This window comes from Zosterops lateralis (genome assembly GCF_965231275.1).
Source record: "Zosterops lateralis genome assembly, chromosome: 6".
NCBI lineage: Eukaryota > Metazoa > Chordata > Aves > Passeriformes > Zosteropidae > Zosterops > Zosterops lateralis.
The window spans coordinates 36,912,341-36,933,435 of record NC_139761.1 but is presented as its reverse complement, the minus strand read 5'-3'; the positions used below and the strand labels follow the sequence as shown (position 1 = coordinate 36,933,435).

Below are 21,095 nucleotides of genomic sequence, written 5' to 3'. Positions count from 1 at the left end.
TCTGCTCTACAGAAGCCTCTTGGGCTGCTAGTTACGTATTAAGAGATACGTGGGGATGAAACTCTCAACAAGTTTGCAGAAAACACTAAGCTGGGTGGGAGTTGTTAATCTGCTGGAGGGCAGGAAGGCTCTGCAGGAGGATCTGGACAGGCTGGATCAGTGGGCCAAAGCCAGTTGAAGGAGCTGGCATTGTGTAGCCTGGAGAGAAGGAGACTTGGGGGAGAGCTTATCACTCTCTGCAACTTCCTGAAAGGAAGTAATAGACAACTGGGGATTGGTCTCTTCTTCCAAGTAATAGGACAAAAGGAAATGTAATTAAGTTGTGCCCAAAGAGGTTTAAATTGAATATTGGGAAAAATTTCTTCACTGATAGGCCAGTCAGCATTGAAACAGGTTCCCTAGGGAAGCAATGGAATCATCGTCTGTGAAAGTGCTTGAAACTTGTGTAGGTGTGGCACCTGGGTACATGGGTTTGTGGTGAACATGATAGTGATAGGTTAATGGTTGGACATCATTAACCTTTCAATCTTAACAATTCTAGTTGTTAAGCCTTTCCAATCTTAACAATTCTAAAACCCCTTTGTTAATCAGCAGAAATCATATGCTGGATAATACTGGCATACTCTTAGGCATCTGTCCCTGCAGCTTCATTTCCCATACAATAGTGTTCAGTAGCTGTTAGAGAAAACATAGGGAAAATGCTACCCCATCGTCTAATGCTTTTTCCAGCAGAAGCCCCCAAAAATCAACACTAGAGATCTGGTATCCCTCTTGCTTCCGCAGTTTTAGCTCCTTTGCATAGTATTTCAAGTTCTCCAGGGAAAAGCAGCTTAGTTTGCACTTGGTCATATGTCTGCGGACTTCACCAATCGGTTCTGACAGATCCTTGTGTGACCAGTCAGCACTCTGGTACAAATGGGACAAAGTCCTGGGGAAAAGAAAGGAAGTACATTGTCATATGCAGAGAAACTTTCACTTTTTAGACTTAGATTTAAGGTCCACATCAAATGAGCTAGCTGAGTTTCTTTAAAAGCATCTTTTGTGCTTAGTTTATTAATGAAAAGATTTTTTGATTTAGAGGAGTTTCCCAAATCACTAATGAAACTTAAGGGCTTGAAAAAAGCCACTCGTTGCTACTACAGTTTATGCACAAGGCTGTGATTTGTACCCTGGTGACTCAGCAGGAAAGATCCTAGAGCTGAAACAAAGAGTCAAGGAAAATTGTAAGCAGCACCTAGACCATTCACTGGCTTGGGAAATGTGCTTCTAATGCAGAATAGAAAAAGCTCAAGACTGAAGCAGTACCCCTTTCTTTACAAAAATGAAGAGAATAAATTGTAGAGGTGATGAGTGATGTCTTTATTCAGGCTCTCCTTACCATGTTGAACCAGATGACCCAGTGATGTATGAAATGGCATCCAAGAGACCCAGCTTTTGAAGACCCAACAGATTGCCTAACAGAGATGTCAGTGCCCGGGTGCCACCTCCTGTTGTCATCACTGCTACAACTGGTACCTGTTTAATCATCAACACAGCAGTGGTAAGCAGTGTTTGCCAGGGCAAGTGATCAGAGCAGAGTGAAATGTAGCATGTCAGTCCCACAAGAAAATCCAACATTTCACCATTTCCCCAAGCAGGAAAGAAAACAAATTAAAACTGCATATTATGCACAGATTTAAAAAAAAAAAAAAAAAATAAAATTAAAAAATAATAATAAAAAAAAAAAAAAAAAAAAAAATAACACCACCAAAAACTAACTGGTTTTGATCAAAATCATTTTTGATTTTAAATTTTTACATGCTGACTTATCAAACTTATTGTTTCAAGGCATTTCAAGATTAGACTGCATTTTTCTTAGCAAAACATCTTCTTTTGAGAGGTCTATTTTGATAATGAGCAGAACTCGTCCTCTCTGTCAGCCAAGCATAATAGCTAGATTACATTTCCCACAAAGTACCTAGAGTATGTAATTTAAGTGATGAAGCCTAATTGTATGGAAATCTAAATTGTGTTACAGGAAGACAAATTTCTCTAAGAAACCCACTGAGAGAAGATGAGCCCAATTGACATTTTCCACACACATTTCCAGGCAACTGCATCAAAGAAATACTCAACAGTTTCCTGATTCAAATGAAACATTTCAAGTCAAAGCAAGGAATTCTGATTTGGATTCACCTGGCTATAAGGAAATATTTTCTTGCTGTAAAATCTGAAAATAATAGTTAGAAGTACTTCTCCCAAAAATTCTTATACTTAAGAAACTGCTGGGGTTTTTTTGCCAATGAGAAACAATGTAGTAATTTAATCAGTCTGTGAGCAGGGGCATAATTTATAATGTCTAAACCCGTGCTGTCATATATTAACTGATATGCCTTAGGTCCACCTGTCCTGGACAAAGGAGAAAACAGGTGAAAAAAAATTAACCATCTGTCAAGTTGGTTCTTCGTTTCTCAAGTTGCTGATCACAGACCATGCTCCTGCCCTAAAGCACCAATCATCCCCATGCTAGCATGGACATCAACAAATATGAACCCTAGCTCAGACAAGCAGATTAGAGAAAAAAATGTGGAACGTCTCTTCTATTTGAGAAACAACAGCTGAGATGATGAGCACCAAGAAGAGGGTCTATAATGAGGCATCTTCTCATCAGCCAGTATTAGGCATCACTTTACCTGTTAGATTTTCTCCCTCCAAAAATCTGATATAATACCTTATAAGGTATTATATCTTCAGTGACTGAATGATTAGCTATAACGATCAGACTATCCAGGTCTATAATGCACAGATAAAAAAGAAATAGAAAAATATTTTCTGATTTATGGCATTATGTTTTCTGGAGAAATGTGTATCAAGAGGGTTTGATACTATCCTGGCTCTCATATTGCTTCATCTAAAGTAGAAAATGTTGAAAAGCATTCCCCAATGCTTTACGTGGTGCAGTGAATGTATCAGGGCTAGTAAAGGAACAATATGCAAAAGGCTATGAGCATAACACATTCTTGTTACACAGAATGTTACAGTCCCTGTGGTCCTCCGCATACCTCATGATCTTGTAGGTCTTGTTCTAAATGTAGTGCCTTTTTCAGAGCAGAAGCCACAAACTTCTTCCTTTTCTGTAGGAAATTTTTCTCCTTCGTACATAGATCAAACTCCAAGCGAGCATCTAAGTTTCTGGACCTCAAACAAAGTCCAGGGTTAAACAGAGTGTGCACAATCACTTAAAATTAATATCTGGATACTTGCTTAGAAGTTGTAACTCTATTATGAGGCTTAGAAAAGCTGCTGCTTTGGCCCCACAAAAGCACATCACAATGATATAGGTAAGGTAGAGAAAAGGCTGATGAACTGCAAAACGTAGCAAAATCTTACAGAAAGACATATTATTTATTACTACACTGATTTTCAGGAAGTGTCTTACATTAATACTGCAATCCATATATGGATACTATAAACAGTGGAATATTTAGGATTTCTTGCCTCAGGACTGACAGATTTTATAAATACAAATACTCTGTATTTTTTACAAATAAGGAAAGGAAAGGAAACACATCTTTTTCTAAATATATAGCTCTACCAAATTCAGATGTTGCAACCAGAATGTTCAGATGTTGCAACCAGAAAACATTATTCTGCCCATCTAAACTGAATTTCTGTATAGCAGCATAACAGGAAAATTCACCTAGCACAGTTAACCACCCTCTGGACATGGGTAATGAACATAGGTGAATAGGTAAATATAATATTTGACTAAACACTTTCTCCCTTATTTACAGAAATAGGTAAGAAGGCAAAAAAGCATATTATTTTCACAATCAAAAAACCCAAAGACAGAATTTCTTACCAGTCATTTGACTTCACGTGTAAATTGATTGTCTCATCCTAGAAAAAAAAAAAAAAAAACAAACACAATATAAACACTTTTTTACACTCGTTTTTTATCATTTGACATTCTTTCTTTACCATCAGCTCTGAAGCCGTTCTCTTTTTCTAAAAGCCACATTGAGCCACAAAGCTGTAAAAATCTTAAAACTTCTCCAAGTCCATGTTATTTTCCTTACATTGTTTTATACTAAAGATAAAGAGAGCAGTATAGAGCAAAAACCAACACCAGCTCTGCCAGTGTATTCCATCCTGCCTCATCATTTGTGTTTGCTCTGATCCAGGTTGGTCCCTGAGGTGGTCACAGAAATCCCTTTGTCATGTGTTTGGCTGTGATTTTTTTGTTCTGTTTGGTTCATATGAAAATGTACAGGTCCATAATGTTAGGAATTTTTAGGAAGTTAAGGGCACTAACAATTACATATCTAAACCCCTACTTCACAGTGATCTGATTAACTCATGCCCATTGATCTTTGATCTATAGCTTCTTTTATTCTAAGAAATTGCCATCAATTACCTTTGCTACTGCCACTTTCTCACTGAATGGAAGTGAATCCAGAGGAATAGTGAGGGATGCATGGCAGTCTTTTTTGTCTTCATCTGAAGTACACTGAAAAATAAATTATAACGTAGACAAATATTTCATGCTTACACCATACAAAAGCACTGTCTCCAACTTAATGTTTTCAAATGGATCCCTATCCAGCAGTTTTCAAGTTGGCATCTAATATTTGCATGTCTTACGGGTTACAAAGCTGTTTCAGAGCTCAAGTTCATTAAAGATAGCTCTTTATTAAAAATACAAACTCTTTCCATTTACCTCAGTCAAGTGTAGAAAACCATGAGTTACTGCACTTACTCAAGCTAATGATCACATACCGAGCAGAAATGAGGCTTCTCTGCTAGTGCCATGCACAACTCTGACAGGTTGTACTTGATGTAATGAAAGTTCAGGGGCTTCAGAGGTTGCCAGAAAGGGCCCAGTGACAGGGTCTGGCTCTTCTCATATGATCCCTTCACCGAAAACAAGAAGTCCTTTTCTAAAAAAAAAAAATCCAAACACGAAAAATATACAGAGAAGTTAATGACTATGACCCCAGAAATGGAACATTAAATGGTCTTTCAGAAGTTTATATATAAACCCTTCAACAATGCTAAAAAGCTTCCAAACATATTTATCCAGCAAGGGAACATTACAAGAAATAAGAGAAGAACAGCAAACAAGCAAATCAAAAACAAACCACAAAACACTAAAAAGCTTGTAAGGCTGAAAAAGGTGTTTGAAAAACTCAGACATACAGGCAAATACAGCACTTATAAGATTCATTCCTTTAATTTCAAAGTCCAGTTTTTATAGTTAGTTAGCACAGACACACTATAACTGTAGGATCTGTGAACCTGCATATACATTCCAAACCATCCAGTTCCTGTGCTCTAATTGTAAGAACAAATTAGCAGATAAGAAAATACCAGATGAGAAAATTACCAGATAAGAAAATAACAAAGCAAAACAACAAAAACCCCAACACACACAGACAAAAATCCAAAGAAACAAACCCAAAACAAACTGAAATAAAAACAATTTAAAAACCAAACAAACAAAACCCCAAGGCAAGCAACTAACCAAGAAAAGTCAGTTAACCATAAAATAAGGTAGTTTTGTTTCTAGTTTGAAGTCTAACCTGAAGGTTCTTTCTTTGTCCGTCTGTTGTCCACTAGGACTTCCAAGCAGGAAATTTCACGAGACTGTAGCAGAGATGAACAATGAGAGATTAAAGTATATAAAACATGCCATATCTGAGTCACTTCGCTGCTATGTGTCTTTGGTCACCTAAGTCCCTGGGGTCTGAAAAACAGTCCACCCTATGTTTGTTAGGCTCATAAGAGAAAGACTTTGGCACTCTAAAAATGTGACAGATTTCAACTGAAAGAAAAAATAGTTGTGGTGGTTTTGGACAAGACTGGAAAGAAAAGGGAAATAACTGGGGGGGACAATGAGAGTGTGCTGAGACCTCATGAGTGTAAACTGTTGGGTTGGCCAAATCACAGGGATGGCCTTGCTGCTATGCTTTGGTGAAGCTGGACAGTCAAGTGCTACCTCCTTTAAGTAATGGCAGCTGAGAAAGCAACTTTCATTTCATCCTATGGAAGTGGGGAAAACAGGATGGCCATTTGGCATTCCCAAAGGAATGACACAGTGGCAGTAAGTCAGCGGCAGTAAGTCAGTGAAAGACCACTTCAGGCTTTGTGAATAGGCTTGATATCAACCTGTTGTGGTGAACAGTCCTCTGGATACACCAAACAACTGTGCACATTCTTTCCCAACATATGCTCCCATAGGGAGCAGCACAACAGGGTGGCTACTTGTGTCTGACCCCCATCTCCCTCGCCTTCCACCTTGCCTGCATTGAGGTGTTGGGGCACCTGCCAGATTCACAGTTTCCATCACTATCATGAAAGCAAAGATATAGGAGCAATAGTTTAAAATTACCACTAATACACCATTGGTCACAAGCTTCTCAGGAGGGACTGGACTGAAAGAAGAAAAAAAAAATGCAATCAGAAGTAGCATCACCTAAAAACATTCTTAAATGAACACCAAAAAATAATACTTTCCTTGAAGTTTGTCTTGTCCAGCATAGACATGTCACTGATTTTTAAATTTAGAAGATATATGAAATATGTTTGGATTTTTTTTAAATGATAATGGTAAACAAAAGTTGTAATAAGTATGATGACTGTAGTTATTATTCTGCCTCTTCCAGCAAGTAACAGGATAAATTAATAATCAGGGTGATTCTTGGTAGATAAGGAAGACAGAGTTTTAGCCAATATTCAACTAACTTCATTGACACCAACCATTGCTGTCATGCTGGGCATTTCAAAATATATTATACTAAATTCTAGCATGTGTTTGACTGCTTGCAAAGGGGCATGTCTATGGTTCCGTGTGGGTGTTACTCACATGCTCTCCGATGTAAACTCAACCTCTAGCATCTCCTGCGTCTGTAAAAAATTAATTTATTATAAGCATCTGAATTAATTTTACTCTCTTATTAGCTATGATTATCAGTTATTATTCTGGCTCCTGAAAGAGTCCTTCAATCAAATCAGATTTCCTTCTTGCTCCAAGGTATACTGTGAGGAGGGAAAGCATTTGAGTTAGAGTGATTCTGAAATCCCTCCTTTGTTAACCATCAGTTCTCAGGCCAAACTGCCCTGTTCTGTTTGATGGTGAGGCAGAGTAGAATGGCAAGCAGACCTGTAGCAGTAACTGTTGGCTTAAAATAGTCTAAAGGCTTGGGTTTTTACTGTGTAATGTTATCTGAAGAGGAATACTGCTGTGTAGAAGAAAGCATTCTCAATTCTTCTGATCAAAAGGACTCCTACAGCGTGGACAACACATTGACCAGTAGCCAGACAAGTTAAGGCAGACTGCCTGCCAACAACACTGTGAAGCTGAATATCCATATGTACCCTATTTAAAAAGTCAGTGAAATAGCAAGTCTACAGAGTATCTAAATTGAATACCCACATTCCATGTTGAAGTCATCATGTAAGTGTTCAGGCACACTAAAACAATGAAATAGTTTGAGCAATTTGCCATCAACTGGTTTTAGCACCTCAGTATGAATCTTTGGATTGTTTTCCGGTGTATCCAAAAGAATTACAGGGCAAGGAAACAGTTTTTAAGTGAATACTGCAACATCTGTCCCAGAGTATGCCCAAACTCACAAGTGCTTGTGCCAGGAAAAGAAATTCTAAGAACCTTTGTGCAAGGTGATGAAATTTTGTATTTCCCACAAAATCTATTTGAGCAACGGAGTCAAGAAAGAGGGGAAAAAAGGCAACTCTGGTGTCGGAAAAACACCTAAGAGGTTTGATGAGCTAGCAAAAGCCTTCAGGATTGTGTCCTTTTCTACTTTGCTGATTAAGATTTGGAAGATTCTTCACAAGGTATATGAAGTGCATACCAAGAGGAAAAGATTGCTTGAAAAGAACTTATTTAGGAGGTAATATCAAAAAATATATTTTATTCCTGTGACCAAGGCAGTTTTATCACTTACCTTTCGATTTAGGTGAAATGTCAAGTGAACAGTTTCTCCAAGCTGGACTTTAGCAACATCAAAGAGAACAGTGAATAGGAGGTCATCTTTAGTGACAGCGTTTTCATCATAGACTTTCATCTCAAGAATATTCTGTGAACAGAGGTACAGAATTAGGATCCTGTTTTGAGACCTTACAGAGACACAAGATGATGTGCTCAGCATGTTAAGGAAAACAGAGAAAGAATGGGGAGAAATGAGAGAGCATGCACAACCTTTGCATGCACACAGAGATGAAGAAAGATATTTTGAACCTAACACAGTTGGGTTTGTTGCTGAGTAATTTGTTTTGTAATTTGTTGCAGTTTGTCCTGCAGAGTAATTTAAATGACAAAAGCTAGTAGAATCACTGAATATTGAAAAACATATTTGGCTTTGAATTTGATTTGAGGTCATCGCTTTTTCCTGAATTGTAGGAAACCAACTAGTGGTCAGGATTTTTTTGCCATTGGTAGCATAAAAATCCTTGGATATAAGCAGCAATTAAAATACATTAAGGATGTACCATATAATTACTTCATGGTTGCATAATTTTATCCTGTAAATTATTAAACAGATCACATGCAGATAATTACCATGCAGTCTACAGAAAGCAATACGCTTTTGTTAAATTGCACAAATCCCACTGTATAAATCTCCTCCTCTCCCTCTTCTTTAACCCGTCTGTTTGAATGGACAGGAGAGGGTAACAACCCTTCCGGTGCCTGATTGGTAGCTGGACATGGGCTGGATCAGAGATGCCTTGCTGAGCAAGTGAACCTTCACTGCTGTTTTCTCAGTGAGGCAATAATTCGGGCCTCCCTCAATATATTCAGCAGCTCATTTTCATGCAAATTACAGGGAATGCTTATCTCAGATTCTTAGTTATGCATCAGATTTAACTGAAACTTGCTAAGAGGCTTGATGTTTATTAAAGACATGCAGGTAGGCTCATGGTCTCACACACAAACACAGGGATAAAACACAGTGAGCACATGAACGTTGCTGTCTTAGAAGTTCACAATGTATCTCAGAAAGGTCCATACCTAAATGTGACAAGTGATTGACTAGACAAATACACTGAAAGGAAGCCACTCCAGAATCCAAGCATTCAATTTTGACATCTATCATTCTGTAAGAAACCAGCAAGGGAGAGATGGCAAATGACCTTGAGTTTGCAATTTATTGTCAGAAGACAGAAATGCTGCTGACCTTTAAGGCCACCTATGTAAAAGTATCACAATGTGGTCAGCCCTGTCCATGACATTTGCTAATCAAAACACTGTCAAGAGGCAGAGACAAGCAGCCACAGCACCTTGGTTTACAGGCCAGCCATAAATAGCCTGTAAAGTATTCTAGAAGGTGATGGAGGTCATATGCTTAAAAGCTATAGTTTGCAGTTAGTAGAAGGCAGGCTTGCACTGAAGAGCAGACCTGTTTCCCTAGCTGTGATACTACAATAGAATATCCTTATCTGGCTTAAATGACTGATTTATTTTCTGAGTGACCAACTGATTTGCAGTCCTAGATACTCCCAGCTAGCCAGGAGACGCATGCACAGGGTGCTGGCTGGCCAAGGGAGATCTCTGGCTGCACCCCTGGGATGCTGTGTGGGAAGCAGCCAGGGTTGTCCAGGCAGCATCACTGGGAGCCAGGTAATGAGCAGACAGCCCTTGGCAGGTCTGTGTGACACCAGCTCTGGGAAGAGTCACCCTCCTGGAGCTGTAGGAGTTGTGCCCACGGGACAAGCCTGGGAAGCCCCTTCTAACCGTTTGTCAGACATTCATCCAAACAGATGCCTATCAGTAAACACTGCTGTTCCTGGTAAGAACCAGCACAAACATGCCCAAACAGGTCTTTTCTTCCACAATGACAGTGTATTATATGGTTTTACAGAGCTCTGGCTACCATAATTTGGGAAGATGCATACCTCAGCAAACAGCAAACACAAGGCAGAAAAGGAGAAAATAACCAGACCAGCAAACTCTGGTTCTGCTCAGAGGGTAATGAGCATAGGAATTGCAGTATGTACAGAGAAACCTAAAAGAGACTTAACTGCTAAGCTTTGGTTGTCCCAAATCTGCAGGATACATTTTTGCAGCCTACACTCAAGCCACATCCACCACCACCACAGTGCTGTTGCCACACACTGAAAATTACCCCAGCTAATGCCATGTCTTGTCTCCTGCTGCAAATGTACTGAAAGTAAACATAATGTCTTCCCAAACACTACTCCCGAAGAACTAGTTCAAGCAGCTTCTGTGGCCAAGATATTTTTTTAGCTGTTCTGTGTGGTATTGCAGTTTTGAAAAACCTTTCAGGAAGAGCAGGTGCTTGTGTGCAGGAGTTGCAGATCAGTGGGTGTTTGTTCCCATGCTGCAATGTTTGTCCGTTGCCTTTCACCTCTGTGATAAGCCTGCAGGGCTTCATGAAACTGTGCCTCACCGGCATTTTGAAAGAAGACAGAATTTTTTTTAGGTTTGCAGGGAAAGCACTGGCTGTAGGCCACAGATGGGTAGACATGTGAAAGCTGAAAGCTATACCAAGCAGGACCAGTACCACTTAACTGAAGAAAGCCTGAGAAGAAAGCTTGAGAACATGTGTCATGGGCAACTTCTGCAGTGAAAGGCAAGAGGGATTGTTCACTGGAGACCCTGTGGTGCAGGAACACATTGAGCTATTCCAAATGCTCTTCTGGAGGAGTTTATCAGTTCTTGAGAGAGCCAGGGAACTGCCCTGCTGATTTGCCACTTTAGAGAGTCTTGATCTGGCACTAGCACTAGGAAATGAACAGTACAAGCTGTAAAGCAGAGATTGATGGCCCCTGTAAGTAAGCTTGGTTATGAAATATCTTGGTTACTTTTTATATATCAGAAAATTAACTATAATTTTGCTGCTACATTCTACTCCGAATCTCCTTACCCCTACCGTTGCAGTGTTTCACATATATTTTTTCTATTTTTATTTTGTCCTACATATTGATCACACAATGACATCTCTGCCCCAAAAGAATAACAAATGCACTCTGCATCTTACCTTTACTTGGCTCTGGATCCTGAAGCAAAATGTTTCATTCCACACTGGATCTTTGCAGTTCTTAATGGTCTTGGTCCGGACAGTCTCCGGAGAGGCAGTGGGCAAGTACAGGCTTATGTAGCAATCGGTTTGGCTAACTGCATTTGAAAAGACATGTTGTAACCAACAGATTACTACAAATATCTTAAAGTTTAGCCTTATAGCACTAAATGTATACAGCAAATTGCAAATATGAGGTGTTTTGATAAATTTTCCAACAGCTCTTTATTCAAAACCATTCACTACTATTTGTTACCTCCCACAAGTGGGGGCTCAGGTCATGAATGGATTTTCAAAGAAACTACTGCAATAAAGACAATTGGTAAGAATAGAGTACAAAGAGCTAGTTTTTGGTAGCTCTTTGTTGGTAGAGCCATTATTAGTACATCTACTGTTGGTTGCAAATCAAGAGATTTCTGTGATGGAGAAGAAAAAAGTTTATGCATTTAAAGATAACCTTTTTTAAGAGTAAAATACTATTTTAACCACCTTCCCCATCTGGTCTGCTGCCCCCACATATCTGTAATCCATCCATATAATGAGCTGACTGTGTCACCCAACATGTAATCACATCCCCTCACCATGAAAAATGTTATGCAAAAGTAGCAGTACACTTTTATCTCACTATGATTTAAACTCTGAGCCCTGATAGAGAAGAAAACTCTAATTCCTGAGAAAGCTGATAATGTCACAGAAGATTGCATAGTGAGCTACAATTAAGTAATCTTAATACACAGCAGTTGTTTTGGGTTTGTTTTGTCTCCAGATCTGTCTGGGTTGGCACAGCTATCAGAGAATCATCAAATAGCCTGTGTTGGAAGGGATTTTAAAGATCATCTAGTTCTAACACCCCTGCTGTGGGCAGGGGCACCTCCCACTAGACCAGGTTGCTCTGTGTGCTGGGCACTGCCACATGATGTGGATGAATTGTCTCCTGTGGGTTGCCAGAGCTTTCAGGTGAGAGGTGAACTGGGTACTTGTATATCTGTGCAACTATAACTTTCCCTTTGTGTGACAGTCTGATATATATGGAGTATTTGGTGGTGGTTAGGAATCTCTCTGATACTGCTATGGAGATCTTTCATTTTTAGCAGGGAGCAAGGCAGGGCGCTTGCTCCTAAGAGTGTAAGAGTTGATGGCTTGTGAACCTATGGTAACAAACAGAGACCCTGACAATATAGTGAAGAATGGTGGGGCTCAGTCTCTCTCCACTGTCATCTACCCTTTCCAGCCCTCCCATTTTGAGCAAATCTGCTGTCTTTGCTAAGGAACTGACATTTCTTTTTTCTGCTGGGCATCTACAGCTGTCTCCAATGTCTCCAGCTCTAAAAACTTGTTGTGTATTCATAATATAGCCCAGATCTGGGTATAACAACAGGCAGTTTGGTACTGTGGGATACATGCTGAGGGGCAGCATGACCAACTGGGCAACCTGCTGGAAAAGGTCTCATGATAGGTTAGTTCCAGTCCCAGCTCTGTCACAGACTGCTAAGTCACTGTGAGCAATTGGTTTCATTTAAATTTATCTTGCTTTTCCATCTGCATTTCCCTACCAATAACACAGTGATAACTACCCTTTACACTTTTGTAACCAGCTTGGATTACAAAAGGAAGAGAGTTTGATTGGTAATTATATAATTCTTTCTCTGCGAGTCTCTTGGTTCTCCTTCCACTTTTTTTTTAACTTAAGGGGTAAACCATGCTGCAATGAATAGGTGTTGCTTAAAGCAGTTTGTGCAATCAGGGATATGATTTATCTTTCAAGTCTTCTGATACTGTCTGAACATGAAACATCTTCCAGTTTTTCAGCATGCACTTGATTGTTTCCCACTTACTGCTCATATTACATAAAAAATTATTTTAACATTGCAATAATGTTTAAAAATATACTAATATTACATAGAAGAATTAGAGACATCTGCATTTGCAATTTTAAAATGCAGAATATATGCAACATACCTGTTGATAACAATTTTTTGGTAATGAAACTATTTCTTTAGCTGGCTCTCACGCACTATTTTCAAAACAACTTGCATTGATTTTTAACATTTGAAAAAGATCATACTAACTTTGCATAGTTACTTCCTCAGATAGTGCCAGAGGAGCAGGCTGTTTCTTCAGGCTGTATCTGCAGGTTATGCTCTAATGAAGTATGTGTGTTTTAGAGAATTTGTTAATTTATGGTCTGGGATATCTCTTTGTTGTACATACAAGCTATGACTCCTGGTTTAGAAGAAAAGCATTCATTATTTTCAGAGTATCAAAGAAGTGCTAAACTTGTGGCTTGCATTCTTGTATCTAGATAGAGCTGTTCAGTTCTTCATTCTCACTGAACACAACAGACGGATACCAACCTGAGAGGTTAGTCTAATCTTTACCAAGGTGTCTCTGCTTTTGCTCTTATTAAAGGTGAGTCCCACAATCTGATGATCCACATTTAACACTAACTAGGTTAGCACCCAGTGAGGTCTCAGTCTCAACATAGCCTAAGACCAGAATGTAGATAGAGACAAAGATATTTGACTCTGGAAACAAGCAATTAAAGGCAGGACACTGCATGAAGAATAACAAATCATATCCCAGAACTGAAATATTGCAGGATGCGTCTGACAACTAACATACACAACACAAATTTAATTACATTTTGGACCAGATCCCAAATACACAGTATTAAACCTAAGTGCAGGTGATGAGATATAGCACTGAGATCCTTTTGCATATACTTTTAGCCCTGGAGAGGAGCATGTGGATGCTCACTCAGTGTCTTCCATGTTGCATTCTCTTCCACTCTTTTCCTCTCTCCACCATAAAATGCTTTAACTCTTACCAGCTATTAAACATACCCAATTTGAAGAGGATTGACTTAGGCAGCCTGGCATATGAGAGAGAGCTGAAAGACTTGAGTTTGCTAATTAAACAACAACAAAAAGATTGTCAAATAATCAGTTCTGTTATGTCCAAATTATTGATACAAAGAGGATAATGTTGTGTCTCTGTGTGAACAGAGGCAAAAATTAGAAGACTGCTCCAGGTCTTTTATAAGTTTTTTAGGTAACTCATTTCAGACTGTACTAGTACCCAGACATATATGACACAGTGACAGACATGCTAAATTTCATACTGCTTCAAGAGATGACAACAAGCCCAGGTGAACCTATAATGTGTCATATGGAAATGCTGCCACAAATAACGTCCGTGTTTATGCTGGAAGGCGCAAAACAAGACATTCATATCACAGCAATTATAATCCATGGAAAACAACTTAGCCATTTCCCTGCCAGGGTTGAGTCTCAGGGAAAGGAGTGATAGGACAGCTTAACATGGTATACCAGCCCAAGAGATCAATTGCCAGATAGCTGGGTGCTGTCTCCAAAACAACTCCAAACCCCCTCTTTTAACACATATGAAATAAGACTGTAAGTTCCTTGGAAGAGTTGCCATCTTTTCATTCTAAACAAGTACAATGTCTGAGGAACAAGGCCTAAATCCATACATAGAATATCCAGGTACCATCACAATACAACCATCAAAATGAAACAACACAAAAAGCAACACAATGTAATGAAGAGAAACCTATGCACAGCTCAACTACCAATCAGGCATTTCCATAAGTATACCCTTTTAGATTTTTAAAAAGTATTGCTCCTATTTCAGTGTTCCCACCCTCAGATAATCAGGCTGTAAGACCCAAAATGCTGTATATTTTTGGAAAAGATGTATTATCAAGTAGTCAGATTTTCTTTGTTTCACCTTAGACCATCTTGGGGTGATAATGTGGTGCAACTGCAGCTCTATCATTTCCTAAGATTTTTAAGAAGGTTCTTTCATTTCCTTATAAAAATAAACTAGCTAAAACTAATTCTTGGTCAGACATCAACACTGTTGATGTAGACACAGAGGGTAGTTAGAGCACCTAAAGAAACCATTATTGGAAGAAAGCATCATAGAAACAGATTTGGAAACAGGCTGCAAGCATTACACACAAATGCCTTGGATTTCAAAGAAAACACAAGTGGGAACAATATCAGTACCAGAAAGAGCTGAACCACCAAATCAACACTCAAAAATTTTCTTTCTTCAGGAAGTGTCCACAAAAATGTTGTGCACCCAGTAAGGGAATAGAAACAAAATTGCTTTAAAAGTTTAGCTAAAACTTTTTGTTTCCTTAAGCGTCATTATTTTGACTCAGAAACGCCTCTGACAGGACATTCTTGGTCAAGATTGGTCTTAAATAAGTAAGAAAAGACAAGCACCTTTGTCAGGAAAATATTCAGAACTGTTGTCAATTTAACAGCATAATACAATGCAAACAATAGCACCAAAATTTGGGAGTGAATCTTACTTTTAACCTTTGCTGGCTACTACTGCAGCACTACTTTATTGTCTCCTGCTGAGGGTACAGTCATAGAAAGTGCCCAAGAGAAGAGCCACAGTCCCATGGGGACATTCTCATGTATCTTCTCAGCAGTGCAAACTATCACAGCCATGTCAAATCTGACCTCTCTAGTTTGCATTGGCCTCCTATAACAGGAAATCACATCTGGGTTCTCAGTCCTCATCTACAAGGTAATGAGTGTCCTCCATTCCACAAAAAAAGGTTGCCCAAAGCTCTAGAGACCATTGCTGATAAAGGACTCAAGCTCTGAGAATCTTGCCTGTGGGCAAGGCTTTCCCTGGCACTACTCCAGCTGTTCAAAACATCCCCAGTGACCAAGACATACTGCAGACCTCATCCCATTGTGCTTTTGTTGTACCAATCACCTCAGCAGTGCTCATCTATATCCACTGGCAAGGACACTAAGAGAGACAGATGCATAAAACAAAACATGTCTCTGCCCAGAGGGCAGAGAAAGAATGAATCACTAATGACAGATATGAGTCACACTATGTAATTTATAACTGGATGAACTGCAGATACTGCTGTGGTGGATAAAATCTATTGGGATTTGATGAACAAAAATGTATTTAAATATATTTTTCATAACAAAATATCAAACCGGAGAAGTTGTACCTCTCCCTGTGTCCTGGTTCCAGCCAGAACAGGGTTAATTTTTGCAGTAACCAAGAGGGAGCATGGCCAGGACCCAGAGGTTATTGCCAGGAGAGGGGGAAGGGAGTCTCTTCATTAATATTTTTACTGTAACTGCTTCCTTTCTTATCTCATCACTATTTTCCACTAAATTGTTCTTATCTCAACCCATGATCTTTACATTTTTTTACTCCAATTCTCCTCTCCAGCCCACCCAGTGGGAGAAGCAAGTTGCACTTTGTTGGGACTGTCTTAGTGGGAGCAATAAATTGGGAAGTACTATTCCTAAACCATGACAGCCCATGAAACAAATACTTTAAAAAATCTTGAAGCAATTCCTGTAATGAGTAAACTTTTTTATCAATCTTCCATTCTTTATGAATTATCAATAATTGAACAACTGAATTACCAATATCTGTTATTTAATAATTCTTTGAATGTTCAAATAGTGACTAATAGTACCGTCAACACAGTTCTATTGATATTCAATTTGTGGTTAATGTTTAATATCAAGCTAGGTATATTTCAGTCCTAAACTCAACACATAATTGTGCAACAGTAAGCAGGGTATAGAGTAAAATATGGTCCTTATCAAGGATGATCAAAAATTCCAAGGTACAATAGTTTCAAAGAAGATGTGGGAGACTATAAGCGTGGGAAAAGCCAATGCTCAGCTCATTTTCTTAAATGGTGAGAAGGCATTACTCAGCTCAGCCCAAGGAACTGTGTAAACAGAAATCCTATTCAGAAATCAAAGAACACGTTTCTTCATAATTATCTCTTTCCTGAGTGCAAAGTAGAAAGGTACTCCCTGAGCAGCGTCTGCCACTGTCTTTTAACTGTGCAAGCCAAATGGCAGAGGAAGAATGAAGGATCTTGAATCAGCACATGGACCTATGTCCTCTGTGGACACCATGTGGTTCTACATTGCTGCCATCATCACCTACTCACTCCATCCTCTCCTCTCCACCCAAACTTCTCCCTTTGCATTTCCATTGCCTCCACCCTTTTCAAACCTGTTTTAAAACAGGTTTTGACATTTTAAATATTATAAAATATTTTGAAAGCTGTTTCAATCACTTGTTGACTAGAAGCCCCCACTAAACAAGAGGGTAATGAAGTCTACTAGGAACACATAGTACCATCACAACAGTCCTTAAAATTCATACCTGTTCAAGGAAGGACAAGAGCTGCAATGCCACCTGCACTGGTACAGTATTAGAGCACTGTAGCTGATCTCATCTTTCCCTAGACCTGCCATTTAGCCAAGATCCTATACTTTCACCAATCTCTCAGCCAGTAATCAGTTCAACTTCCTAATGCATTTGTGAGGCTCCTGGTGTCTTTGCTGAAGCCCCAGTTTTGGAAAGGAGGAACTATGGTTTTGAGAAGCTCTTCTTTAAGGTTACACCAAGAATCTAAAAAAAGCCATGGAGGAGCACCATACATGATACCTTTGACCACCAGAACATCTTTCTGTTCTTGCACACAAAAGCACACAGAAGCCAACATGGCTGCAAGAAGATGCATGTACACCTACATACAACACACTGATACCTAGCAGAAGTGATGCAATTATTTACACATCTGTAAGAAGATGTGCAGAGCAAGTAAGGATCTCCCTGATTATAAAAGCATTGTTCTTTTTAGTGGCAGCTTATGCTGCTATCAAGGCACAGAGGAGGCTTTTTGTCTTCACACTCTTTACCATTAATTCAATACAGTAAAATTGTATATAATAAAATATACACTACACTCCATGGCCATCAAAGACTTGAAAAGGGGGGGGAGGAAAGGAATTAATCTTCTAGATTAGAGAATACAAAACAGGTAACCTGAGGGAAATTAGGTGTATGTGTGTGTTTGGTAACAATGAACTGAGGAAGAGCATGAGCAGACTTGGTTCACATGAGCAGATGAAGCCAAAAAGAAGACTGAATAGAAAGGAACACAGGTTGTTAAGAAATGTAGCTATGAAACTGATTCACATAATATTCACTGAGATTATCCAATCATTTGTTACTCCTATTATTAACTGTGGTTGTGACTTTATAATAAACATCAGTTAAGACCAGGCCTCCATTTCAACAGGTACCTCAGAAGTTATGCAATTAGTTCTTGATCTAATCAATTTAGAATTACAGTAAAAAAGCCCTGCTCCAGGATATGACATCACAGGGAGGATCTTCTCATGATTACTGGCTGCTCTTATACCTGTTTCAGTTTCTTAACCAGTTAGGAAATCCCTGTTTACAGGATTTGTTGCAACTTGGCGGCTATTCACGTAACTTATCTGTCCTTGTACAGATTCTTCTTACCAAGCATTTGTCTTGGGCTCTTTTAGGCTTTCGCTCCATTAATGCAAAAGCAGCCTGTCTGAGGAGGCAATGACACCAGGAACCCAAATGATGTGCCTGAAAAGACACTAACGCTTTTTAGAAGGACCACGTCCCAGGATGACTCTTAAACCATTGCAAACATCAATGACCATGGGAAGCAATTTCACCCTACAGTGAATGTGCCATTAGCACTGGCCAGTCCAGGCAGCTGCCTGTTGGCGCTGCCCATGTTGCCTGATTGCCCTCTTTGCACAAAGACTGCTGCTGCCCTCTCACACCACTGCTACAGTCAGAGGTAAAGTAAAAGGAAACATACACAGCATGTTGTGAGCATATCTTCAATCAGTACTTTCCATACACACTAGTTTCCTTTGGAAAACATGCCATTGAAAGGGGTTTTGTTATTTTTCTGGTGTTACACAGGGTTTAGGTAATATAAGGAAAAACATTAGTACTCCTACTTTCCAGCTTTTAAAATCAATAGGCAGTGTAGGATTGTGAGCTTGCTATGAAATTACATAGTAACATGCTCAGATTTAATGACGCCCAGATTTAGTACTATAGCTAAAGAGAAGCCTAAAGAGAACCCTAAAGCTTTAACTAATGAGAATTCTGATTGAGATTATTTTTTCTTATTAAAAGAAAACAGACAGAAAAAAGTAGCTGTAGACTATCCCAGGAAAAACTTTTTGTAGCTTTGGACTTTTCTAAATACCAATTAGGATGTGTCACCAATTCTAAAGACATTTTTTGCCTTCTGAATGGAGTATTTTGTTAAATACATGTATGTAGAAAATGTTGATTTTATATTTTGCTTGTAGCCCATGAAGCAAGCAAGTTTCTCTTCCATAGATGTCAATTTGCAGTGTAGAAGATATTTTATCTTCTGAAAGATCAGAAAACCCAGCCACTGAGAAAAGTGCCATGCAAAACCAGATTTGCCAGCTGTGCCAGCCCATGGCCTGCTGTGACTGCAGTGGCAGCCTCTGGGATCAGTGGGTGCAGGGTGTGCTCCAATGGGACTGTGCACAACAAGGCAGGTATGGGCAGCCATGCTGAAAACAAGATCTGCCCTGGGGAATCTACACAACACCCATCCAGCTCTTGTTATAAGCAGCACATGGGGTGAAACACAGTGGTACTTGGCTGGCAGACAAGTCTCTTGAGAAAGTAACTGTCATGGTTAAATGTTAGAAACACAGAGCCTGGCATAAAGTTGGCTTCTATGAAATAATTGAGACGTGAACATAAAAACTATGTCCTCTTCCAGTGATTATGTCTGGTGGACAAACTTGGAAACAAGAACACGGAGAGTCCAGGCACCTCAGCTGGTGACTTTTGCTCCTGATGCTGTCAGTGACTCCCCATTTGGCTGGTGCCACAAGTAAATCCTGCTGGACCATTGGAAAGAAATCACATCCTCCAGGCAGATTTTAGAGAAACTGAATGTACATTACTGAATGTATTTATGAAGGCTTGTGACACAAAGCTGTCTCAGTTTTAAAGCCAGAGATAGAGGCAGTCATATAATGACTAGCATTCTGCAATTTTTGAGATAAATACAAGGGGGTGGTTGTCTTGGTGTGAGAGCTGACATATCTAATATACAAAAAAGGTCTTTTCACACCAGCCTGAAAAGGACCAGCTTTTCTCATGCAGGCATTTCTGCTGCCCATGTAAAGCAAATACAAAAAAGAAATGCCTGTAACTATTTAGTTAGCAATATAACCATAAAGACCTCCCCAAAGAATAACATCCCAAAACTGGGAATGGTTTTCCTATGACAATGAAAAAGAGTGTCTGGGCTCCTGTTCAGGGCAAAGTGAGATGACAAGTATCAAAATAAGATCCATTAATGGCCTCCAGAAGCCAATCATTTGGGGCATGATAATCAAATGCAAACACTACTGTTGACACAGAAGCCAGATCTCTCAGCCACAGACCTCAAGAACCACAGAGCTCTTGGGAGAGTGGGGCAAGGAAAAGCATGGTTGAGTGTTTGTCGTACCCCAAAGTATTTATTATAAGCCAGTTTTGAGGACATTCTCTCAATCCAAATGAGACTTTGGACTGGTTTGGTATCACTATTCTTTTAAATTTTCACTAGGGAAATTTAGCCAAACTCAAACATGTCTAGAAGTTGCAACAGCTATGTCTTCATGATATGTACTACTTAGATTATTGTTACCTGATAACCTTCATAATTAGGGAGCAATTCTTTCTGGTTCATGAGTAAGCCGTATTCCTAACAGACTTAAACATATATTAGTAGCCTAATTCTTGTTGTTACACTTACACCATGTTCAAACCCAACCTTTTGTCTGATACAAAGGGAAAAGATAATAGCATGATTATAAGTGATTGCCACAGCTAACCCATAATAAAAAAATAAATCCTATGTTATACGACACGTGCAGGTCCTATATTATATGTCCATGTGCAAGACATGGACACTGTGGATAGCAGTCACTGCACAACAAGGGGCCATTAGGTGTGCAATGCCACAGCTGAAGGAAAGCAAAGTGTACTCGTGCTTGACAGGTCATCTTCCAAAGCCAGATTCTGACTCTAACAGAGCACCCATGGCTCTTTGCAGCTGGAATTATTTCTGTGCCATCTTTCAACTCTCTGTCCTCATGTCTGTCTCTCTTAACTTTACAGAAATAGTTATTAAAACAAACAAATGTG

General features: G+C 39.3%; 1 protein-coding gene across 1 annotated transcript in view; it reads right to left on the bottom strand.

Annotated features, from left to right (window-relative positions):
* The window catches only part of LOC310911085 (cytosolic phospholipase A2 epsilon-like), a gene marked incomplete at both ends in the record, with an annotated part of 32,096 nt that overhangs the window by 7,735 nt on the left and 3,266 nt on the right, over positions 1–21,095 (bottom strand). Inside the window, 11 exons of the mRNA XM_083864285.1 lie at positions 706–928; positions 1,379–1,515; positions 3,042–3,177; positions 3,842–3,879; positions 4,397–4,489; positions 4,759–4,919; positions 5,562–5,625; positions 6,371–6,413; positions 6,845–6,885; positions 7,947–8,078; positions 11,001–11,137. Coding sequence (XP_083720411.1) covers positions 706–928; positions 1,379–1,515; positions 3,042–3,177; positions 3,842–3,879; positions 4,397–4,489; positions 4,759–4,919; positions 5,562–5,625; positions 6,371–6,413; positions 6,845–6,885; positions 7,947–8,078; positions 11,001–11,137 — 1,205 coding nt within the window. The remainder of the gene's footprint in view (positions 1–705; positions 929–1,378; positions 1,516–3,041; positions 3,178–3,841; positions 3,880–4,396; positions 4,490–4,758; positions 4,920–5,561; positions 5,626–6,370; positions 6,414–6,844; positions 6,886–7,946; positions 8,079–11,000; positions 11,138–21,095) is intronic.